At 36.2% G+C, this 26,065-nt stretch overlaps 1 protein-coding gene across 1 annotated transcript in view; it reads right to left on the bottom strand.

Annotated features, from left to right (window-relative positions):
* Window positions 1–26,065, bottom strand: part of DNAJC1 (DnaJ heat shock protein family (Hsp40) member C1) — a 111,150-nt gene that overhangs the window by 58,408 nt on the left and 26,677 nt on the right. The window contains exons 2-6 of the mRNA XM_075705952.1: window positions 13,457–13,558; window positions 12,592–12,638; window positions 5,633–5,798; window positions 4,637–4,734; window positions 3,479–3,572 (exon numbers count right to left, since the gene is read on the bottom strand). Of these exons, the coding sequence (XP_075562067.1) occupies window positions 3,479–3,572; window positions 4,637–4,734; window positions 5,633–5,798; window positions 12,592–12,638; window positions 13,457–13,558 (507 nt within the window). The remainder of the gene's footprint in view (window positions 1–3,478; window positions 3,573–4,636; window positions 4,735–5,632; window positions 5,799–12,591; window positions 12,639–13,456; window positions 13,559–26,065) is intronic.

Here is a 26,065-nt window from a genome sequence, read left to right as displayed (position 1 = left end):
ACTTCACACAGCTGTCTATTCTGTATTACATTCACCATTTGAACTGAAATTCTTGCACACTATATTTAGCTGGTTTATTTCTTTGTAAGACAAATTTTCAGTTCCAATAAGCATTTTAATTGAGTTTTGTTTATTTTTTTCTTTCTTCTTCTTTATTTACTTTTTTAAAACATATAGCCTTCATTCTCATGAAAGAGTAAACTATAAATGACCTTAAAAACAACTGGCATTCTTTTTCTATCTTTTTCTTGAGCCTACATTAGAAGAATTAAACTTGGTAATAGTCAGTGTAATTTATACTCCGCTTAATGTTTCACACCACAGATATTTGATTTATGATATATTTTATGTATTGTTTTCCCTTCACTTCTCCAAACAAGCTTAAAGATGCTGTTTTCACCCCCAAATTTAAGCTAAACTAAATGCGTGGCTATAAAAGCCTATGTAGTCTCTCTCAAAATACAACTGTCAATAGTTTTAAAAAAAACCTATGAGTTTTTAGTTTCTCTCATCCTCCTCTCACCCATTTTTCTTCCAGTTTCTTGACATAAAATGCAGACTACGATAAAATGGCATAGGCCATCACAAGGGCATGCAAACAAAGCATTTTTCTTCAGTAAAGGCCCACCTTAATTATTTTAAGTGCCTCCTTCTGAAATCTGACATTTTGAAGGAGGAGGGGAAGTAGGAGAAAGACACTCAATTGGATAAATGAGAGCCAGGCATGGGCAGAAGCTCAGCAACCTGAATCCTGAGACAGAGAGCTGTTGTAAGTAGAATATCCACATTAACTAATGGGGGGAAGAGATGGATGCTAGGTAAAAGGAATCAATACAACAAGTGGCAAAAAGTTTAAATTGACCTCTCCTTGTGGGTTTTGTTTTGTTGGGGGGCTTTTTGTTGGTGGTTTGGTTTTGTGGGTTTGTTTGGGTTTTTTTTTAATAAAGTTTCCTTTGAGGAAGAACTTGTGTACACAGGCAGGTGGTTTTGTTTCCTTAATTTCAGGAAGCAGTTCAGCTATGTCACTGACAGGGCTTTGAAAAACTCAGTGGCAGAAGCAGCATTTAATTAAAGTACTGCTAACTCTTACACTTTTCTGTCTCAAATGGGGTTCATTTAAATATGGATGCATTTTTAGAAGTTAATCTACAAACTGCATTAGTTGCAGACAAATGACAGCCAACTTTGAAAATAACTTGTTGGCTCTTAAATGACTGAAGAAATCATTTAGATTCACTCAATAAACTACTAAAATCTGTAGCAGCCATCCTTATGTCAACCACTGTAACACCTTGTTAAATAATTTGCATGTATAACTAGCACATATAACACTACTCAGTATCTGTAGGAGTCTTATCTTCCAGATAAGCTGCCCTAGTGATTCCACCTATACTAAAAGCCTGAAATACTCTGAAATCTCAAGCCTATGTTAATGTATTATTGAAGAGAAAAGCAGTCATAGTTAAAACAAGATCTCTGTACCAGGGTATAGTCGTGTAAGTACAGCTGCTTTTTTGCTATATGTTGGTAATTGCAACTAAGGCAGAACTTGCTAAAACCTTAAATACAACTCAAAAAGAGCCCAGAAGTGTCTCTGTCCAGCTAGCTACAAGATACAAAGTATCTTTTGCACTGTCCTTTCAGAAAACATCTCCAACACGAGGTCACAGCTGCTCTTATGCTCTTCAGAAGAAGTAATACTTCTTTAGTACTGTTAACTAATAAGCAACAGTAATTCATTCCAGGTACCTGAAGTCCTGACTATTCTTAAAATTGAAGATTACTTGTATTTTATCGCATCTGAACTTATATAATCAGCAGGTCATCTTAAACAACTAAACAAATCCTGGAGTTAAGCAGTAGTGTCATTTACATATGGGCAATTTACTCTAGAACTCCACCTCTTCGCTTCCTCCTTACTCCAAAGCCTTCCAGCTCCGAATTCTTCTACATCCCGCTTCCCTTGCCACCAAATCCGTGCTTGCTAGTCTCCAATTTTCCATGAGTTATTGGATAACTTTTTTCCCACTACCGTTAATTTAATGGATTTAAAATCCACAGCAAGAGGTATTGGCTAGGTGCCTACACAGCATGAAACATCACTTGTGTTGTATTCATCTTTTCTGCCTATTCTGGCAAACATAGGAGCTGCTTTTCGAACAGAAAATATGAAACCTGTTATACTCACTTCTTAACAGACTATCTTAAGATAATAAAAATGAGAAAATGACAGCTTAGAAAGATTTTAAGTAGTCCTAATTTAAAATTCTTCATGAATCTTACTATACTGTATAATATTTTGAATATTTTGCAATTAAGGCAGAAAGTTTCAAAAATGCAGGAACAGCAATTGCTGAACTTAATTCTTTTCCATCTGACTCACCTCAATGAGGCATGAACATCAAAGCTTAATTTGACACAACAGTTGATTTAATTAAGCATCATCATTTTTGCTTTAAAAACTTGCAAAAAGAAAGGTGTCTTTAATAAAATAGCCACACAGTTCTGATGAAACTTTTAAAAGAGGAAGAGAGATTAACTTTTGCATCTCTTTGTAGGAAAGGTTAAAGGCTATAAAAATGGACGCTGAAAGACCAGACTACCGCATTTATAACTTTTACAAGCCTTTTCCTAATAGATTAGGAATTATGAATTATATGCTTTTTCCAGCTTGAACACAGACAGAAAATGAACATTGATGCCATTTATACTATTTATACTTCAGAATTAATACTCAATATTTCTGTAAACCAAAGCAAAATCCACCTTGCATTCCCTGATCCACAGTCATTAGCAGTGACAAGGGTATTAAAAAAAAGTGGGTGTATTCAAGGGAAATGAAAAGAAAGAGCATGTGATTATTAAAAAGGTTATTCTGATAACTGATCTGACAATACTTACACTGGATGAATATCAGCTAAATTTTACAGTTTGTAGTGTTAATTAAAAAAACGCAACTGTGGGCAAGTCTGCCACATTTATATTTATAAATTACAACCATACCTTTGCTACTTTACCTTAGTAATTTCAGGTATCAATTTATATCATTATCCAGTGACTCAAAAAAAAGCTCACTCAATCAGAAAAAGTAATTTCACTGTTCCCCCAAATTTAAATGACATATATTTGCTATGAAAACATAGCATTTGCCTATTTGAGATAAAAATACTTTTGTTAACAGATTGCTTAAAAGACATTGTTATTCCTAATTAGATGTGTATATATATATCATCCCTCTCCCATCATTTATTCTTGTAGTTTTGCCTAACAGGAACTGCTGCTGAATTTCCTAGCACGTTAAGATTAATATCCATTTGAAATATATTTGCATTTTGATGAGCTTACGATTTTTTTTTTTTTACATATATATATGGTATGTGCTTGAGCCAGAAAATTCATAAGAACAAGTGCTACACATCTGATTATGCATAACAACACCATCAAGAAAAATAATGTAACTTAAAATCATTACTATTACCTGGAATAGCTGAGGTAAAGCTTTCACAGTGAGACAGAACCATATTCCCAGCTTGCATGGAAGTAAGTCATGCCACTGTGGTTTGTCCAGTACTCTGCAGTCAAATAAAATGGTTTTATCATTACTGCCACACAATACAAAAGTCAGAACTTTCCCATTATCCTTTAATACGATTAGCACTTGTCAACTCCTACAAGAATGTGTAACTACTTAATATTAAAGATACATTTTGAATATTTAACTCAAAATATGTAACAGACAACTTCTAATCATCACTGTATTTTCATCTGTTAAAAAGGGCTTTTCTTCAAGAAAATAAATTCATAAGCCACATAAACCACTTCAGTTTAAAAAAAACCCAAACTGAAAAAACCTCAAGCCTCAACCAAGTGTTCACAAGTGCTGACAACCAGATATGAAGACTGTAGCATAAACAAAACAATACATAAAAATTAACGTCATTTGCAGTTCACTAGAGCATTACTCACTGATGTCATCAGGAAAGACGACAGGCAGAATGGTCTCTGATCTCCATCCTGCATTGATCCAGTTCATGCCCCTGCTGGGTGAACTATTTAAACCCTTTATTTCTTTCTATGAATCAATAGAAGAAACGGTGGTATCTTTTGGAGTGTCCTGAAAGTCACTATTTCCCTATGCGTTTCTTAACAAACAATGGTATTAGAAGCCTTTACCAACATGCTTGTTTTTAAGTCAATCAGAAAAAAAGCAGTAAATCAGACAAGCACTAAAACCCCATAAAAACTCCTTGCTTGGTGTGGTAATAAACTAGAGCTTAAATAAACTGAAATTTGTTAATTGTAATCAAAGGCAAAAATCTTCAAAGACAGAAAAAGTTGTAAAATCTTCTAAAATCAACTTATAGAATTAATACCCTTCTATAAGCCAGACACCATTAATTCAGCCTTAATCTTTCAATTATTGTTGATCTGCTGAATAAACACCACACATTTATTTACAAATCAAAACCTGAAAACACATCTACACTGGCACAGTTTGTATCAGCAATGGCTGTTACTACAAATACAGTTATTTTTGTCATAAAATATTTCAAAGATGCAAGAAGAAAATGATAGAACTAAACCAGTAGCTGATGAAATGTTTTAAAATACAGAAAACAAGAGAGTTCCTTCCCACCTTTCATTTTTGTCTACAGCAGCAAGTTTGGCTTCATCTGTACTCCTGCTGCCTGTTTTTTTCTTCTTCTCCCTCTTTTTTCTGCTAAGCAGTTCATCCTTGATGTAGAAAGAACTACGGTTACAGGTTATCATTAACATGTAAACCACAAATGTTACTGGGACTCTTCTGTGAAGGGTAAACAGTAGAGTAGCATTTATGCAAATGTATCTAGGGGTCCTACATGATTAAGTAAAATGATCTATCTTAACAATAACTGTTGCCATGGTATCCAGTCTTTAAACACACATGAAGTCCAGTTCTGTCACTCATGTGTATCTCCATAGCAATCAAAGTTTTCTAAGAGGAGAAAGCATTCAACTTGCCTCCTTTCTCATTCATCAACTTCAATAATGCAGTGGAAAATAAAAAAAGTAAATAGATGCTAATGTATGAATATTTCTCAAGTTATGCTTACATTTATTCCTAGTCTACTAAGTGCAATAGATTTTTTATATGACAAAATATAAAATAATCAAAAAATAACGTGGTTTATACTGCTTACCAATGCCTATCCTGTTAACAAAACCCCAAAACAAAAAAGCATTTAGCTAAGAACAAATGCAAAGCAAGTATGACTTTCAAATGAATAAAAACTATTGTTTTTAAACATCATTTAGGAAAACCATAGACACAACTACAGTAGCATATGATTCTGCATCAATAGATGATAGAAGAGTTTTTATTCCTCTTCTTCCTTCCAGTTAAAAACAAAAGAACCATCTCTTGCTAGTTATCACCAATTAGAGAAAAATTAAATAGTTTTTGGATTACTATTTCTGATATGTTGAATCCCTCATTCTAGAATTATCACCATTTTAAATATAATCCTTTTAAAATATAAAAAAATTCAAATTCAAAACAGGGGAAGTGGTAGAGATCCCTATAATATGCAAACTTCTGCAGGAAATTCAATACTAATAATTGAAGCAAGTTTGATTTATTACCAATACTTACCAGCTGTTTTTCCAGGTAGATTGACCAAACCACAGCGTAATGACCCACTGTGAGTATAATGAACAAGAGTAATGCCAGCTCAGCATTGCTCATTTTTCTCACCCGCCTGTAGTAGAATACAGGCTGTCGCCAATCTGGTAGTCCATTGATCAGAATATCATCATACCTACAGTAGCAAATATAACAAGCTTTCATGGAGCGCTAAAAATGAAATAAGCCAAACCATCCAATTATAAAACAAGACAAATGATAACCCACAGACCGCTTGAATAATACACACACAAATGATCGTTTAGTTTTTAGTTGGGGTTTTTTTGTTTTGTTTTTTAAATAGAGCAATGCCTTGTTTTGTCAGCTGCTAGGCTTGCAACTGGAAACAAACACAATCCAGAATCAAAGCTGGGGAAATGTATCTAGTCTTTTGCAAAGGGGAAAAAAAAAAAAGAGAAAGGAGAAAGAAAGAAAGAGGGGGGGGGGGGGAGAAAGGAGAAAGAAAGAGAGAGGGAGAGAGGGAGAAAGGAGAAAGAAAGAGAGAGGGGGGGAGAAAGGAGAAAGAAAGAAAGAAAGAGAGAGAAAGGAGAAAGAAAGAAAGAAAGAGAGAGAAAGGAGAAAGAAAGAAAGAAAGAGAGAGAAAGGAGAAAGAAAGAAAGAAAGAGAGAGAAAGGAGAAAGAAAGAAAGAAAGAGAGAGAAAGGAGAAAGAAAGAGAAATTCAACTGCTCCTACAACACCCCCCCGCCACCCCCCCCGCCCCAGTTCATTCACTTCTGAAATAACAGACTTCTGGAAATGTAAATGTGTTCTACCTGCCTAGTAATCAGTGGGCAGGTCTCCATGATAGAAGCAAATAACAAACCACAAACTACTAAATAGGTAGCAAAAGTCTCAAACACTAGAAACCTTTTTTTCTTTTACAAATTAAAAGCACAAGTGCTGGGGGGAGGGGAGAGCTATCTTTGCTTTTGTTTTGTCCTTTAGTAGCACGATATCCATTAGGTAAAAATGCAGCCAGACTTAACATCCATTCTGTGTCAGATATGAATTTCAGTTAAAGGCTTGATTTTGATGTTAGAAAACGAAGTTCACAGCTAGACAATTTTGATTTTCTGTTTGAAAAGCTGTCTCGAAAATCAATCTATTTTAAGACTGTTTAATTTTACTAACACTACTGACTGTACAGAAACCATTTTATGACAATTTATCAGTTTTTCTTCACACAAATGTCTTGAAATATCTTAGCATGTCTGGCATCTTTTATTTACAGTATGTTATCATCAATTTAAAAATAAACAAGCCACAGACATCCAAAACTGATTTTTCTATTTGTTAACTTTTCAGAGTAAAGTTTCAAACAAAAAAAAAAATCTCAAAAACCTGTATGCTCAAGATGCACAACCTGTTAATCTTAAATTGAACACAACTCATTACATATTCTAATCACACCATTTCCAGAATTAAATCTGCACTGAAAGGCCTAATTTGGTGCAACACATTGACCAAAATATTTTAATTAAAAATATTCTGAGTTAGGCGCAGGCCTAATTACAGGAATAGAAATAGGGCCTATATTGTCATGCAGGTCAGTAGAACTCAGTAGTAGGTTTTTCTCAAGTAAATTGACCGATCCAGGAATAATAGCGCAGCTGCTAAACTGCCAGTCTTGACATGTAAATCAATTTAAATGCAACAACTGCACTAGCTACTTTGATAGTTATTAAATTGATACCTTGGAGATGTACTAAAAAAAATTTCCACAAGCAAATTCATTTTTTTAAGCAGAAAAAGAGGCAATGGTTTTCAATTAAAAATACACTTTAATTCAGCGCATCTAGAAAAGCCGACTTCTGATAATACATTTGTTTGAATTGGCACCATTATTTCTATCTATGCAAGATTTAACACCTCAGGATTCTGCAGTGTTCTGAATGCTACCAGCAGTAAAATTCATATTACAAAATTCTATCTTCCATGACAATTATGAGAATAGGAAGATTAATATCCATTATTGTAAAATTTGAAGTAATAACTTTTTTCCTTTCCCAGTAAGTCAGAACAAATTAACTACTGATGCCTTAACACAAACTCTGTTCAGAAAAATTGCTTAGGATGTTATTTCAAAACTAAAACTTCTACTTAACTTTTTGTTTAAGAATTAAGTAGAAGCTGTAGCATTTAAAAAATAATAATGCATTTGCTAAACATTTTATTGTTAGAATACAAGAAAATAGTTTAGAAGCAAAACCATTTTTAAAACAAATTAGGTTGATAACAAGATTTCACAGAAGATGCTCTTCCTTTGAAACCTTCTGAGAAATATTTCTAGAAATCAAGAAAGAATTTTTTTGAATACTACTATAAATTTATTAAGCATTTGCCTCTCTTGTACACTAAGGCTTGTTAATTGATGTACTGAAAACGTGGCCACTGATTAAATAAGGTCCAAATATGCTAATAGTAACAATATAGTAATACGTAAAGCACGACTGCAAACTAACGTTTGGCAACCAAGTTCTATTATAAATTATCTGTTAAGAAAAAATAAATTAAGACAGCAGAGTCTCTCGCATTAAACACTTTAAACAGCACTCTGTATTTACTAGGCTATGTCCGCTGTTCTGAACAACAGTCTCCAAGGATTAAGCCTCAGAATCAATGCTCTATTGATTTTACTATCAATGAGCATTATGGCTCACACGACTGGCCATTTTAAGGAAAGATAGCTTCTATTATAACCCACTTTTTAGAATATATACTGTTAAAAGATAAATCACTGCTTTCAATAGTAATTAAGCTCTGTATTTGAAAAATAAAGATATCAATGATTTTTAGGTTTTCAACTGGAAAATGATCCTACTGAAACTCAGAAGGTTCCCATAATTTCTAAATCTTGATTTCCAAATTTAGGATGTGGTTTAATTAAAAGCAAGTTTCTCATTAAAGAATTTCTTTATAGAAACCTGTATTAACTATGAAAGATAGTTAATACATGTGCATCAAGCACTACATTCAAAAATTAACTACAAAGCATCTTCTTCTGGAAACCTGTATCAATTGTTACTCTATGTAAGAAAAAAAAAACCCAAGCTGAAAAGGAAAAATACATCTGCAGTATTTTTTCCTCAGACATATGCGCACAGAATGCAGCAAATCTTTGACATACGAGTATGCCTGCCAGTTGACTCCGAAATGTAGCAGTCAGCAAGCTAAAAAACCCCAAAGCACAAGTACAGAAACAAAAAGACAAAAAGATTCCCATTTATAACTTAAGCTGAATCTTTATTTTAAAAAATCAGGATTCTATAAGACTTGTTAGTCTTGTACTAACAAGTAACCAATTGCAAGATTATTAAAATTTCACTCTTCTGTAAAGTTTCATGAAATAGTTTTTAGAGCTCCTTGTAGAGTCAATTACATTGCAAGAAAAAAAATCCATTAACTGTAGTAGCTAATTACAGTATCATCTGTTTTAATACAATTATAATTTACTCTTCCCTTTAAGAGAGCCGCTGCATTTCATATTTCAAATAATTTCAGAGATCTGATATAGTTTATATACTATAACCTTAAATTAATGAGATCTATTCTGAACTACAGGAAGACTGCACTGGCATTTATTCTGGGGGCCTTTTTTCGTCAAGCTGCCAAAGACATCCAGCGCAACATCAGCCAGAACAATTTATACCTATGAATACAGACATTTAATTATAATGAGAGCTAAGATAAACACCTTTCTTACTCTAAACAAGTATATCTTGATTCCTTTGCAAATGCTTCCTGTAATCAAGCCCACATTGTTACAGAGGATAGGCCTGGTAGGTAGAAAAAGCTCCTTAAAATGGTAACAAACAATGAAATTAAAATCTAAGATTTTTGCCTAATTACAATTAATAGAAGTGCATAAAACTAGATAGTTTTTCATAAATTAAAAACAATTAAAGGCTAATAAAATTTATCATTGTCAAGTTGATTTACCAATAAAAGTAAAGTATATTTCAGGAAACACACCTATCTACATACCCTGAAGATAAACTTTCCTGTAGAATTTCACACACTCTGCAGTGTGTATATAAAACATAAAATATTATGTTCTGCTGCATGTATGTTTAATTTTATGTTAAACACTGCTACATTAAACAATGCTGCATGTACGTTTAATGTTAGAATACTAATATATCAGTCAAAGTGTGTAAAAGAAAAGTACTAACACGGTAGTATTACTATATTCTGTAGTGCTACTAATAATATGAGTATACTTCACAAGCAACTATATAACTTTCTCAAAAAAAGCAAGCCACATTTTAATTATAAAGCCCTGTATTATAATTGTCAGCAGAGAAGCTATAATATTTTAAGACAGGCTTCTGCCATCAAAGTAAAAATTCACTGATAAATATGAAAATACAAAGGGTTTAGAAAAATAATTACATATAGCTGGGCAACAGATCTGCCTTTTGAGAATGCTGTTTCTGTATACGCACACAACCAATTCACACCTCCGACATTCACCAAGACATGGAGGAAGGGTGTAATTAGGCCCAGTTTTATTGTTTCACAATGAGTTAATCACTCACTCATACAGTGCAGGACCTTATTCCTGCCTTTACTGGTTCTACCCTCTGCATGCACAACCAGGACCAACGCTGGATTACATCACTTTTGAGATCAACAGTAAGAGGCAGGTACGGCTGACTTCACTGTACAGAAGCAGAAGGCTGCGGCTCACTCTTCTCAAGACTGTGTAATCATGTGCCCCGAAACCATTCAGGTGTCCGGTTGTGAAGGGATCCCCAGCTATACTGCCAGAATTCCTCACCAACTAATTTGTACGAAATGCAACTAATTTCCATCTCATCCCATCAGGTCTTTGAGTTATTTTAGAAATAAAAACTACCACACTGCCAAGGGCAGGGGGCAGGGAGGGGAAGGGAGGAAATCTGGCAGAAAGCCTTGTTAGAGCAGACTCAAATAAGTGTCTCTGGAATCCGAATAAAACCGAGTTGATAAGCCCTGAGAGACAAAGAGCGCAACATAGCTTCTCCCCAGTGCACGGGCATGACAGTAAACTTTGAGCCTCTTCCACTAGGTGCATCACCTCACACAATGCATAGCCAAATATCAACATGTAAAGCAGGAAGATCGGAAAAAGCAATGACTCGCCCTTTTCCTTTGCCATACGATTACAAGAAAGCCGTGAGTTACCTTACAACAGAAACAATATTACAGGGGGAGCAGCTCCTAGCACACTTACTTAAGACTTGTTTTAAAAGTCATGCTACAACAATGCCTTACAGGATACAGGACAGACCACCCTCCATTTACAAGCTCAACTGAGAGTTTATCATTAGACTGTGTAATAAATCTGATCAAATAAAGGTTTTCTCAGAGCAATGAGACCATATAGCTCTGCTGCTCTGCTGTTCTTTCTAAACTCTGCACATTACTTCCAGAAAATTCTCTGAAGGTAAACACTATTTAATCTGCTACATTTATATTTAATCAACTATATAAACAGTATCAGCCATACATCCACACTGTGCAAGAAAAATAAAACATTATCTATGTACAAAATAAGTTATTGACAATGAAATCAATCTAAAGACTAGAACAACCTACTGCTGCTTTAACTTCTCATTTGTAATCACTGTGCTGCACTAATTAACAATATTTCACAAACAAGTTGGGTAAGTTAGTCACATTCATAATGTATACAAGGCGTAAACCCATAATTTTTACAAGCTACTGCATCACAGTTCCATGCAAAAAGTTGTTGTTACAGCTGCAAGGAAATTCCTAGAAGTTCCATGCGGGAACTAAGTTCTAGAAAGGCAGTATCAAAAAGTGTATGCAAATAATATTACGAACAAAAAGATGGGAAAATTTTGGGGCTAACTCTCTTTTCAAGTGGTCTGAAACCACTTAACTAACAATTTTTTTTAAACTTTCCTTGAGTATAACTTCACAGTGAAATTCTCTTGTGGGAAGTAAAATAAAAAAAAAAAAATATACAAATTTCCAAAAGTACTTCTATGAAGCACATTTTCATGACACTTCAAGAGAGGATTATTAAAAAGTAGATAATCTGTACTATAAAACCTGGCCTCCTGCCAAGACATCTACAAAGCCAAGAATTCTTCAAGAAATGTCTCGTGAAGCCCTGTTTAAAGACTTGTAAGATGAAAGATTATTTACTAAAACTCCAACCCAAAAGCAAAACTCTTTCAGCGTCCCAGTTTTCCTGATAATCATTAGTTTAAATGGTCATCTGCTTAAAAGGAAAAAAAAAAAAAAAAAGAAAAATTCAAAATAGTCTTCCAGAAAGCAGATAATCCCCAGGTTTTCAGTTCTTAATCCTATCCCCTTCAGGTACTGCTGGACCTACTCCTGAAGCAGCAAGGACAACTATCATTTATTTAAAAAACAAACAAACAAACAAAAAACCAAACCAAACCAACTATACATATCAAAGTTTAGAGTATTATAGATAATACACCTAAAAGAAAAAACAATGAACTAAGCAATGGAAAACAATGTTCAAGATGACATACACTGGAAATAATCCCTAAATATCATGCAACAAAATCTTTTATTGATACAGTGAGATACTACTGACAGTTGAATCGGTGACCTGTATTTTCAACTACAGCTTTGATAAAACAAGCAACGATAACTGACACAACAAAAAGTGAGTTTAAAAGTTAAACATCAAAAAAATTGCTCCAAATAACAGCTAGCTTTTGAAGTTCTTTCAAATACTAGTTTTAAAGAATAACCAGTACATCACACAAAAATACATACCAGCTTCCCCTTTAAGCCACATAAAATCTTTACTTAAACAGCTACATAGGAATTACAAACTTAAATTATGCAAAAAATTATCTGAAGAGTTACAATTAAGTCAAACAGGACTTCAATATATCACTGGCATGAATGCTTTATTTAAGAACCTTGCAAATTAATTCACCTCTGCCTCCTTTCTTCATCCTTCAGAACCTCATAGATGGCCACCAACTAAAACAAAAACAGAAAAAGAAAAAAAAGACGACACAAAAGAGTTTACTTTATGATTGAGTTTATAAAGTTTGAATAGTAGTATCATATTTTACATTTGCCAACAAATGCCCTTTGCTAGTTTACACTTTTCCCTACAACACTAAGAAGCAAATTCAGTATGCAAAAGAAATAGTGACATATTCATATACAAAGTGTCATCAGATACACAAACAAGCAACTTCTACAAAAGACTTTCTTCCCTCCTCACATCTGTCAGACTGAGTCTTGTTTCAGTTACACCTTAAGAATAAAAGGTATAATTTGTTTCATCCTAAAGATGTTACTGAAATTAAGTAGTCTGTATTTAGGTCATCAGAAGTATATTTTTAAAGGTAGAGCTAATTACAACAGTCTCGCAGTTTCACTCTGTGAAGATTCAAAAGGCAAAAATTCAAAAACTAAAATGATTTTCATTAAATTATGCCTACATATGACTTGCATTGAAAACTGATCAGAAATTTTCCCTACTGCTTTTGAAAGAGTATTTACAAAGTCTTACATAAAGTGCAAAACCTATTTTTCTCCTAAGAGTATAAATTTAAGTATTATCTTCAAATTATTTTAATATACAGCTAAACACTAAATCTGAGTTATTCAACAAGTTAATTCCAAAAAAAGTGTACTTGTTTTTAATCTAGCTACATCAGGAAAAATGTAATTCAATGTTCAACTTAGTCATTTCAAAGGTGCACCATTGTTCTTACTAAAATGACATAATCATAAAAAATTCTGATCCTATTTTCCCTAAAACTTTTATTGCCACACATTGCACTTACTTGCCTAAACTGTGTTTCTGCATTTTCATCTTTATTCTTGTCTGGGTGTAGAATTAGTGAAAGCTTTCGATATGCTTTCCGAATGTCTGCAGACGAAGCATCCTGAAAAAGGAAAACAAAGCAAACTGTCAGAAACCAATTTGCAGAACTTTGTCAAGTTGTGAAGACAGCCAACCAAGTGCAGGAACTAAGGCAACGTAGTTTGAGACATCTGATAACCAAACCATGCAACTAGCCTAGCCTAAATGACTGAACAGTCATTCAGTCCACTTCATCTTTCACCTTAACTTTCTTCATTACCATACATCCATTACAAGGATGTTTGCCAAAACTTCCAAACACTTTCTTGCTTAAAAACTAACCCGGGGACCTTCTGCACCATTTAAAAGTTGAAATAAAAATGGAAAATTATTGTATCTCCATATCTTCAAGACAGACATCATTTCAGTAAATTATCATGCTCAATTTTGCAAACTCAGGACATGCTATGAACTCCCGTATTAATGTTTACATGTAATTCACCACTAGCAGGACTTCCATTCAACTTCAGCTTCACCATGTCTAAAGAACTGTAATTTTCTAAAGTAGCTTCAAATTGCAGTCTTGAAGCTATACCGTAACACTGACATCAACGTATACCTTAGTCATTACAAGAACTGCACACATTTTGGGAGAACAAATAAAACTCAATGTAAAATGCATCATTGATGTACCAACTTAGCTGCACAATGCACAAATTTCTGAATTAATGACTGTTATTTAGTACATGCCACAAAGATATCCACAAATGGAAGATTTCAAAAGTTGTATTATATAGTACGTAGGTGTTACACTCACCAGAATATCCACAAAGCATCACATTTAAACAGAACTACTTGCATTCTATCACTAACATGTCCAAGGCAACATTTTAGAAATTAACTGTTTATCTGACAGTTTTTATTTCTAGATTTTATATACATTGTTCCCCAGTATATTCTCTCTCAAAATTACAGTGTCAATAGGGATTAAAAAACACCAAAACCTAGATCTCAATTAGCTGTGAGAGGAACAGAGCTGAAATAAGATAATAATTAATGCAATACTGTAATTAGTCTGTCAGGCTTTTTATTACAAATCATTATTTTCATTTTAAAATTTTCAGGTTTATAACATAAGGCTATAATAATGCTGTATACAAGTTTGGGCCAGGAGTGAATATCAGAGAAAGACTGGAGAAGGGGAAGGGGAAAAGGAAAAAGCAGGGGAAAATGCACTATTTGAGAAAATTCAGCTTTGAAATTATATTTTAAGGAAGCTGGTATTATCACCTAATGCAAGACCAAAGTTTTACATAGTCTCTTGTCTGTCAAAGGAAGGTGCTTTTATTACTCACAGGGAAGATTTCTCCTGAAAAGACCACATACGCATTTTTTCATTTTTAAATTTTCCAAGAGCTACTTCTAAGGTGTGTACACACCAAAGCAGAATTCCTCTGATTAAATACCAGCTTGCTTTCAGCTTGATTATTGCCAGCAAGTTGTTTCATACTGCCATTGTTTTATAGGTTTATTTTTAACTCTTGGTTAAGGGGAAGGAAGAGACAGTGACTAAATATCTATTCTAAGCACAAAGAAACATTAAATTCTTGAGTTGTAGACTTAATAGAATTATATGAAATAAATGCGAAAATGCTAAGCAAATAAATCTTTTAAAAATTAGGGATTGAGACCGTGATAACCTCAAGAAATTAGTACCTCCGTGTATTTGGGATAAACCACAGCTTATTCCTTCTCTACCACACATTTAGATGTGCTTGGTATTTTTTGAACACTCCCAATGAACAGTTAAAAACCTGACAAAAGCATATAAAGAGTTGTCCCAGAGTATTCTTCCAATTACTTTCAAACAACAAACAAGAAAAAAAGTTACAGTGTTTCAGTTGTATCCAAACAATTTAAACTTTAGTTTTACTTGGGAACAGTGTGATTACTTACTTATGTAAAAGATCAAAACAAAAGGTAGTTTATCTGTTTCATGCTTAAGCAAAGCAAGAGATCCCAAGTCAACTCCGAAAGAATAAAGTTGCTTAAATATTTATGTTGCTTCACCGTAAGAAGTTGAAGCAAAAATTTATAAATTTACAAAAACAGATTGTTCATCTTGGGTACCAGAAATAATTTAGAGATTGTTTTGTTTCCCCTCATCTACCAACCCAGTCAGCCACTTCATAAACAATGGGGGCTTGTCTTCAAAACAAAATATAATATTTCAACACTACTACAGCAAATAAAAATCAGGAAATAGTTTACTGGCCATGGTTTTAGCTAAACCATGAAAGTGATCTTTATGAACGTATCAGCTAATTGTAATTAAGCCCCTAAAAGGTTGAAAAGGAGACAATAATACCAATAAGTAATTAAATATGGGATGTTGCTGTAAACGATCTAATTACAACTGGTCCATACAAATTTCTAAAGCAACAATAAGACTGCCTGCTAACCAATGCTTCACAATACTGTCAAACACAACACAGGAAAATGTTGTATGTTCCAAGTATTTTGCTAATTAATTCTACCTACGGGTAATGTTAGGCATCTTCAGGCAAGGTTCCAGATTCTCTAGGCGCTGCCCTGAACAAAAGTGGTTGGTTTTTGAGAAAAGCCTCTCATCACTACAGAACCTCCTAGCAGTGTATGACCCCTAAATAAGCTACTAAAACAAACATACTGAAGTCAGCTGTTCTAAAAGACTTTCATTTATAGCTGTCTCTGTTTGCCACCTTCAGTACCACTTCCATAAAGACTGAGAAACAAAACATTGAGTTAAGAGTCAGTGTTTTCCACAGACTAAGATATTATTTTACATATTAGGGCAGAAGTCCAAAGATCAGAGAGAAAGCCATGACCACACTTAAGGTTTTGTTTGTTTTAAAGAAAAAGCTCAGAAGATGTGTTGGATGGCTTCATTTACAATTCAGAAATCTCCACCTCAGTTACATCTAAGGAAGGAAAAATAAAATCTGCGTGGGCATATGAGGTAATAGCAGAAGGAGCTAGTAACATTACAGACAGTTAGCGCATTCAGTGATTTCTCCAACACCATACTTCAGGTTGGCAAGTTTTGCCACCAATTAAGGCAAATGAGCCTGTCACACTGTCTCCCTCATGTGGATACAAACATCAAAAGCATCATCCTATTCCCTGATAACTATCTTTTCAAAGCAGTATTGTCCCATCATAATTCCGAGGTTGAACATCTCTTTACACGCCTGTTTCCAGTCAACAGATCTTACAAGTTGCAAACTACTCTCACTGCAACAACAGCACACGCTTCCACGTGCAGCATCCAAGTCCACTTTCACATGAGTCACTGCTGTTCAGGAGGAAAAAAGGCAATACTCCCTCACATATATTTTGAAAAATAAAGTGTAATATAAGCATTTGTATTAAAAGATAATGCAAAATGAATGCTCTTAAGCTAAAATAAAAACTGCTCAGCTGTCATAGCTGGAAAAAATGCATAGTAGACAAGTCAATGGAGGAAAAGGTGTTTTGTGCTAGAATTAGTTCTCAGAAATACCAAACTGCAAGTCTATATTTAGGTAAGCCACAGTTTGGCCTCTTATGCACGCAAATATGCAAGTATTCATGTGGGATCTTTTAATTGCTAACACTTTATTGAACAAGCAGAGTGTCCATGTGTCTAGTTACATGACCTCTAGGTAGAAGTTAAAAGTTCAATCTTTTACGCTTTTTCGCATAATCCCTTACACTACAAAAAAGTATTTTAGCACAAACAAAATTACTATTTGAAGGAATCTACAGTATGTCAGAAGTTAAACACATTTCTTAAGGTACTCTGTTGGAATTTTTAATTTTTGTCTAAAGGGTGATACACATCAGACTCCCAGGCTGAGGGAAAAGAGGAACATTCTTCTCACTATTTGTGTTGTTTACTTTTGTCAGCTTGTTCAATTCAGACAATGAAAAACACATTACTAAATTTTATTTTACTCAGCATCATTTTCATGTTCTCTAGTATTACCGAGAAAACTTCTGTCATTAGACTACAAGTACATAAGGACAAACAAAGACAGGATTTTTTCACAACACACACACAAAAAATAAATAGGCATTTGCCTTCCATTTTTTTTTAATGGAATTAAATTCTTGCTGAAAGTGCACAAAAATTCAGATCTGGTCTCCTCCTCTGTCTTTACAAATTCAGACTCCCACCTACAGAGTTCACTTCCACCTTTACAATAAATAGAAAAACTGGTGTAGTACAGTACAAGCATATTACTCCACTGCCTTCTATTCCTAATGTAACTATGATTACTAATGAAGCTAAAAAAAAGCCTCATTGTGGTCCCAAGACAATTCTTAGAGAACACATAACATATCAGATATTGCCATAGGCAAACAGTGATTAGGTCAAGGGGAAAAAATAATCAATGTCTACATAGTTTTCACTTACCAACATATACAATTCAAAACCTAAATTGTTCCCTTGAGTGCAATGCAGTTATACAACAAGACTTAGTTACTCACAATTTAGCAACTGCTTCTAACACAGTAAATGTGCTCAATTCATCTTGGGTTTTAAATATGCCTGCCGATGTCTTCAAATAGGTGGCATTATCTTTATTAGCAATGGGAAGGCACGTGGTCCAGAGGGCCAAGTATGCAGATAGAAATCACGTTTCTATTCACTTGCAGCTTGTCCAATCACTTGTTAATGGGTGAAAAGAGAATGACATCAGTATATCTATTTCATTGCAGTGCTGCTGAATAACTGTAGAATTTTCCACACCGTGTGTTACTGAAGCTATACAGCAACCAAAAGTGACAATTGTATAGAGCACCAGCTGACCATATTTCAAGTGTGAACTTTATACCTGTAAATAACCTCAGTGCAGGCAGGCCTTCATGATGCCTTTTTCAGCCTTTCCAAATTATAAACCAAACTTGTATAACTCTTGTGTTTGGTTTGGCTTTTTTTTTTTATTCAAGAGCAATTCAAATGTATATGGTCTCTTCAACAAAATATTCCATTCAGAAATTTTGTGTAGAAGATGGGGTATAAGTCACTACCTTCCTTTGGGTAACCATCAGGTATACAAGTTGAAGCAGAATGGTACAGAAAAAGAAAGAAAGAGTAATGATTGTAAAGTCACAATCACATATTTTTCTTCCGTGATTTGAAACTGCAGGATGCACAAGCTGTCCGGGGGGGGGGGGGGGGGGGGGGGGGGGAAATCACAAAACAAGCATGGGCAGATAACTGGATAGAAGCTACAACTGTCTATTAAACACTGTGTCAACATTGCTAGTTTCTACCTTGTTGTCCACAGAAAACTAATGTCCATAAGTCTCAGAGACCAAACAAACACGACTGTAGGCCAACAATTAAATATCCACAGTCCTCATTCCTTGAGCAACATCAAGGAACACAGTATGACCCCTCCTAAGTGTCTCATCCTCATATGGGGACAGAACAGCAACCACTGTTGCTCCACAACCCTTCCCTAGGTAATTCTTAGGACGGAAACCATATAGCTGTGACCCTTCTTCCAACCTAATTCTCACCCCCACTTTGGTTCAGCATAGGCTGACACATACCTCTTCACCTGCTTGAAGGCCATTCTGACTCTGGAAGCTTACCACCAAAACTGTGTAATTCAATGGCTTGCATTCACTCTAGACTTTGTACCTTTTTGGGTTTGGGTTTTTTTTTTTAAAAAAAAAAACAAACCACATTAAAACAAGTAAATGAGACTCTCTTAGAAACAAACAAAAAAATTCCCACCATCAGTACCAATAGCCTTAAATGTCACAATACGTATTTTCTGTGAACAATCACAAGCATCCCTGTTTCCTCAAGCACCTTTTTGGAAAGTAATTTCCCTTTAAAAATAACAATAATTAATTAAAAAACCCCACACACCTGCATGCTGTTTCTACACACAAAAATTGCCCAGCAGCACGCAGAGTAAAAGCAACAGCTACATAAAGCAGACATACCCATATCTAACATGGTTGCTCCTCTAACAGCCGCAACAGCACAAGGCTAGGAAATAAATGAATCTCCACCCAAACTTGATTAAAATACCACTCCCATATTTGCTTTACATGCATCCACTGCAACCTGGTCCTAATTTAAGCTCCCATGACCAGATTAGTTCCAAGAAGTACACCTGGATTTGCCAAGTTTGCACTTGGAAAAACATCTATGAAGGGAAGAGTCTTGTAGCAAATTCCAGAGGTGGGAAGGACCTGCTGGCAATCCTGAAGAATATAACTCAAGGAAAGGGAAGCAAGTGCCTCCCAGAAGACTGAGCATTATCTGTGAATTTTCTAGTTAACAGATGCCAGCTGACTTTTGGCTTAAATTTCTTGCTGCATTACCTTTGTTCAATTCACCCTTTATTTTTATTGAACTTCTTTGTAAGACACTCATCTTTTTCAAGGATGTAAAATGAATTAAACTCAAATTTGCTGCTTCTCTATAGATGAATGCTCCAAGTATACCCAGGCAGGAGGAGAGATCTGCTCTGCTGCAAACCAAGCCATGTGTCTCACAACATTCCGCTGATTTAAACTGAGTAACAGCACAGCAGGGCAATACATAGGAACTAAAAATAATGCTAAAAAGGTGTTTTAATGCTTTTTTATGTTGCTAAGTTTTAAAGCAATTCATGAAATGAAAATGAATACAAACCAGCACAATGTATTCCTGTGAGCTTCTGATAACTGGCACAATCCCTTCACTGGCATGTTTGTTTCCAGGGGAGTGTGTCAAATGAAAGAAGACTCTGTTTTCAGCCTAGCGTGCCAAATGAATGAAAATTCTGCTGCCTCATGCTTGAGAAACCAAAAAAAGTGTTCTCCTCAGCACATGTGCACAATTACATGGGCTTAGGTTTCCTTGACCAATTTGAACAACAGTATTTATATGTAATTTTTTTCCTCTGTTGAAACTATTTTAGGAGTTCACCTTTTTTACTTAGATTTTCAGAAACTGATTATTTAGGAAAAATTAGATTTCCCAAGAGAACACTGTCATGGATAACCGTAAGTTACGATTTAACATGAGCTTTGTGTCTGAGAAGCAAGCTCCCAACGTTTTTAGAATTACTCTTCAAATTCAAAATGGAGAAAAGCTATCAAGCAACAACTGAGGACATTATTCAAGCCAATACTGACTAATTTGAAATCCTGCCTACTTTTATAGTTTATTTCCATTTAGTTTTTCATTCTGCTAGCTCAAAAGGAGGAAATGAGTAGGTATCCTTTATTTATTTCACATGGTTTTCCAGGAACACTATTACATATTTATTTTGATTTTATATATTACATTTATTGTTTGCAAACTTATAGAATGTGTTATATATATTTTTACAATATAGATAGTTGTATATATTTACATCTACCTGTGTGTATTCCTTTATAGGCTAAAGAAAGTTGTTTCTAGGGAGTTTTCTTAAACCTGCCTATTGCATCAGAGATTTCCAGTCTACAGCTCTCAGATAAAAATATTACCTTCAAAATTCCTGATCCTGCAACATATTCACAGGAACTAAATTGCTAATACGTCATCCACATAACTTGAATTTAGAATACTTTTACCATCCATTCTCAGCCTCAGCCTTGAGAGAGAATACGAAACAGGTATTATCAGCAAGGCTCCTTCAGAACGTCAGATCAAAATAAGGCCTAAACTGAATGTATTGTGTTTGCATGGCAAGGTTTTGGTAGCAGGGAGGCTTCTGTGAGAAGATCCTAGAAGCTTCCCCTATGTCCGACAGAGCCAATGCCAGCCAGCTCCAAGATGGACCCACTGCTGCCCAAGGCCGAGCCAACCAGTGACAGTGGTAGTGCCTCTGGGATAATGTATTTAAGGGGGAAAAAAAACAACGAGACACAAAACTGCAGCTGGAGTGAGGAGTGAGCATATGTGAGAGAAACAACTCTGCAGACCCCAATGCCAGTGCAGCAGGAGGGCAGGAGGGGCTCCAGGCACGGAGCAGAGATTCCCCTGCAGCCCCTGGCGCAGCCCCTGCTGAGGCAGCTGTGCCCCTGCACCCATGGAGGCCCACAGGGGAGCAGAGATCCACCTGCACCCGAGGAGGACCCCACGCCGGAGCAGGGGGATGTGCCCCAAGGAGGCTGTGACCCCGTGGGAAGCCCATGCTGGAGCAGGCTCCTGGCAGGACCTGTGGGCCCGTGGAGCGAGAGGAGCCCATGCTGGAGCAGGTTTGCTGGCAGGGCTTGTGACCCCGTGGGGGACCCACGCTGGAGCAGGCTGCTCCTGAAGGGCTGCACCCCGTGGGAGGGACCCACGCTGGAGCAGTTCGTGAAGAACTGTAGCCCGTGGGAAGGACCCACGTTGGAGAAGTTCGTGGAGGACTGTCTGCTGTGGGAGGGACCCCACGCTGGAGCAGGGGAAGAGTGTGAGGAGTCCTGCCCTGAGGAGGAAGGAGCAGCAGAGACAGCGTGTGATGAACTGACCGCAACCCCCATTCCCCATCCCCCTGCACCGCGCCGGGGGAGGAGGTAGAGAAAAATTGGGAGTGAGGTTGAGCCCGGGAAGAAGGGAGGTGTGGGGGGGAAGGTGTTTTAAGATTTGGTTTTATTTCTCATTACCTACTCAGTTTTGATTGGCAATAAATTAAACCGATTTTCCCCAAGTTGAGCCTGTTGTGACCATGACAGTAATTGCTGAGTGATATCTCCCTGTCCTCATCTCAACCCACAAGCTTTTCATTATATTTTCTCCCCCCTGTCCAGTTGCAAAGGGGAGTGATAGAGCAGCTTTGGTGGGCACTTGGCATCCAGCCAGGATCAACTCACCACACTGAACAAGAAAAGCAAGCAGGAATTTCTACAAATATCATTAAAATTTTTAAAAAATTAAACTATTCCTTTGAAAACGTTCTGTATTTGGTTTATTATAAATACATACTTAATTCCTGCAACAAAAACACCTAAATGGTAGAGCCGCTGTAATAAAACATGTCCAGGCAGAGCAGTTATAATTTCTTCATTTATGATAGAAAGCAGGAGCACCTCTCTCAAAATCATATATGTATTTATTATTATATGTTTACAATATATTTATACATTTTTACAAATATATTTATTTCATATATTTTATATTTGCTTCCACCCTCCTTTTCCTATTGTTTACCTAGCTTCTGTACCATACTACAGTATTTCTGAAGGACCCATTTTGCAGAAGCAATGTTATTTTTCTTAGTTTAAGGACACTTAAAAATATCCCTGTCCACTGAACCGGAGCTTTGAGATCTAGGTCTGCCTAAGTCTGCAGTCTTTCATTTGTTTGTTTGTCCTTCTAGAGCCTGGAAGAAGGCATAAAGCATTTACTGAGATCAACAAGTTTTTCATCTCACTGCTACAAATTCCACATTGTTCAGTTTGGATAAATGCTTAATACCTTTCCCCAGAAAATAACCGTAGTTAAATGAACGGCATTAAAAAAAAAAATCTCATCTATGAGGTGGTTATGTTTTCCACAAACAAAATCATATTAGGGGAACACTACTCTCCTCCTCCCTCAAGGAGAAATTCCACTATGTATTTTTGGCATGTAGAACAGAAAATGTCTACAAATCTTGAGATCTCAAACAAACAAATGTAAGTAAATGGGAGGGGGGGATTTTTTTTTTTTTATTAAGCTTCAAACCCAACTAATCAGAAATGGCAAAATGCTGCATACTTTTAACCAAAAATGCTTCATTACAGACTATGTGAAGGTAACTTCGAGATTACATAGGATACTAATGCCTCTGAAAGCCCTAAAATACATTTCCAAACCTGTATTAATTTATTCAAAATGCACTTCTATGAGTGTTTTTTCAAATGCATTGCTTCAAATAGCTACGCTTATAAAGAACTACGAGCAGCATTTACCAAATTCCTTCCTTCCTTATTTAGAATATTTTCTACTGAACTAGTTAGGATTTAGCCCTACCCATCATGTAGGAGAGTCACATAATGATCCCTTTATACTCATTAACTACCATTTTAATGAGCTATTACTACCTCGGGACTCAGAAGACCTCAGGGAGGTTGTAACATGCCACTACCTATATAGTAATTCACTGCTGAGTTAGTACATAGCCTCCTTGAAAGAATATAGGAATGCCCTCCATCACTCTCTGTAGTATAGATGCCAGCATCAGCAAAATTTCTGCATGTAAGACACATCCCAGCCTAAAACTTCACAAACCTAAAACTTAACAAACAGTTAAACTCCAGTAAGCTTAACAGATTGCGTATTACTACGGTCCACCACTTTGCTAAATGTTATCACACTCTTAACAAAGTGAGCTGAAAGCATGAGAGTTGCCTGACCACCTCAACTCACAGTTTGATGGCATAAAACATGACAAATCTGATAAAAGGCCAGGGCAGAAGGCAGGGGACACTAACATCCCAAAAGACTATTTGCAAAATCTGACAGAGTCTGTATGAGCTATAAATTAGCCAGCCGATGTTCAAAGGTACCTGGATAAAGAAATCAAGTTTACTGTTAGGAACCATCAATTAAAATTCACACAAAAAAATAATTCATAAGCAACTGAAAGCTAAATAAAATTAAATTTTCAAAGTCACGCCCATATGAAAAAAGCCACACATGTGCAATGACTTGTGATGGAACTGACTTGAAGACAGCCCTTCCCATTCACCAGCGATTTTGTATGGAAAACTAGTATTATGGTCACTAAAAATGCTTATCTGACATTATTTCTAGTGAGAATGAGCCAAATAATCCTTAAGGAAGATAATTACCTCTCAAGATTTATGGCAGCTCTGGGCAGATACTGTTACACACAGCGGCACACTGTTCCCTGAATTGCCCTCTATGTTTTTCAAATCAAAACATTTGAACAGAACCACACAGACCCAAGTGAAAGGCAGAAAGATCACTTCCCTGCTATTCATAAAGCCATTCCCTGCAAGCAGTTTCTGCTCTTCTCTTCTAGTACTATCCTGGAGGTATCGTTTGCATCAGGGAAGGAGGGGAGTAATTCATACCAATCCATAAACTGCCCCCCTCTTGGCCTGTATGAGCCAGAAGAGCATAAGACAGACTTGACCCAAATTGGGAGACCTTTACAACAGGGCATTCCCCTACAGGAGCCGCCTAGGGAACAGCTGGTAGAGGCAGCACATGCTGAGCTTCTGCTCTCACAGCAATATCCACAGCAAGGCTGCAGCGGAACCAGACCCTCTGAAAACCCAGACAAGTCTAGAAGAGACAGAGCACAGATCTGCACAAGGAGGAAAAGCTGAGATGAGTGTGGAGTAAACACTTCTCCAGATCTACTTTAAGCATTCTTCAGTTAGGTGAGTGCAACACCCAACAACCTCATCGCTACAAAAGGCAGTGGGTATCAAACACGTGTATGTGCCTGCTTCTTTCCTTATACAGACATAAAAATAATTCAGCAAAAACAAGCCTTTTTTGCTGGGAAGCTAAATAGCCTGTCACCATCAGAGGGCTGAGAGAGGCAAAACAAGAGCTCTTACCAATATTCCCTCTGAAGTCACAAGTGAAACAGACTGGGAAATGCTCCCTGCTCCTGAGAGAAAAATAAGTAAAGGGGCAAATATAAGGTCAGTTTTTCAGCCACTGATATTAAAAGGCAGCAGTTGTATGGAGCATATTTGCCTCCCATCATCTCTCATCCACCCACAGAGACCTGGTCTCAAGTCACAAAAGCAGATCTGGACAGCTGAAAAGATCTCTTGCTTCCTCCATCCCCATCTTCATTTCCCCACCATCACAAGCAGAAGTAACAGGTAAGAGGAATTTTCTTTTGACACACGTATTTTAAGGATAGCTCCTCAGTCTGCCAACAGTACAGAGCAAGACAGAGAGCGACAGCCAACTGCAGGAACTACAAAGTCGGGTGAGCAGAGCTGGTAACAAGACAAACACTGCAAAAAGAGAAAAGACCAAAATAAAGGGGAAAAGTATGCCGCCTTCTATGCCTGTGAAAAAGAAGAATCAGCAGTTGAGTGAGCAGCAACAAAAACTTGGCACAGGTTACATGCCATTAACTATGCTACCAGAAATCTGCTTCAGCCAACTGACTGCAGAAGATAGTGGCTATTACCAATTCATTTACTTGCCTCTCAACATGGGATTACAGGATTATCAGCATCAAAGATAACAGTGAAAGTCAGAAGATAAAACTGTGGTCCTACTGCTTCAAGTAGAAACACTGACAAATGTAGAATATTTCAAGTGTTAAAGCTACAGGAAAAGTTTTGTGATCACGGGACTTAAATGGATAAAGATAAATCCTAACATGGGTTCTCCCCCAAGTTTTCAAGTCACCAAGTCAAGACTGAAAAAAACATCAACAGACAAGCAAGAATACATTCAGTAGGTAACTTCTGACACAGGTGGAGAGGAAAGGACTGAAACTGCAAGTCCACAAGCTACTATATGGAGAAAAGCATTCCATTACTGACAATCCTGCAAGTATCAATAACAGGCCAGAGCCGCATTTCCCTCTGTCTCATAACCCCAGCTATGGAATCAAATCCAAGAAATGAAAAAGGATTCCATCAGATGCAATTTCTTCCTCTCATA

Source organism: Pelecanus crispus, chromosome 2 (assembly GCF_030463565.1).
Source record: "Pelecanus crispus isolate bPelCri1 chromosome 2, bPelCri1.pri, whole genome shotgun sequence".
NCBI classification, from domain to species: domain Eukaryota; kingdom Metazoa; phylum Chordata; class Aves; order Pelecaniformes; family Pelecanidae; genus Pelecanus; species Pelecanus crispus.
Note: the sequence above shows the minus strand (reverse complement) of the source record. Positions and strands in the feature narration are given on the sequence as shown.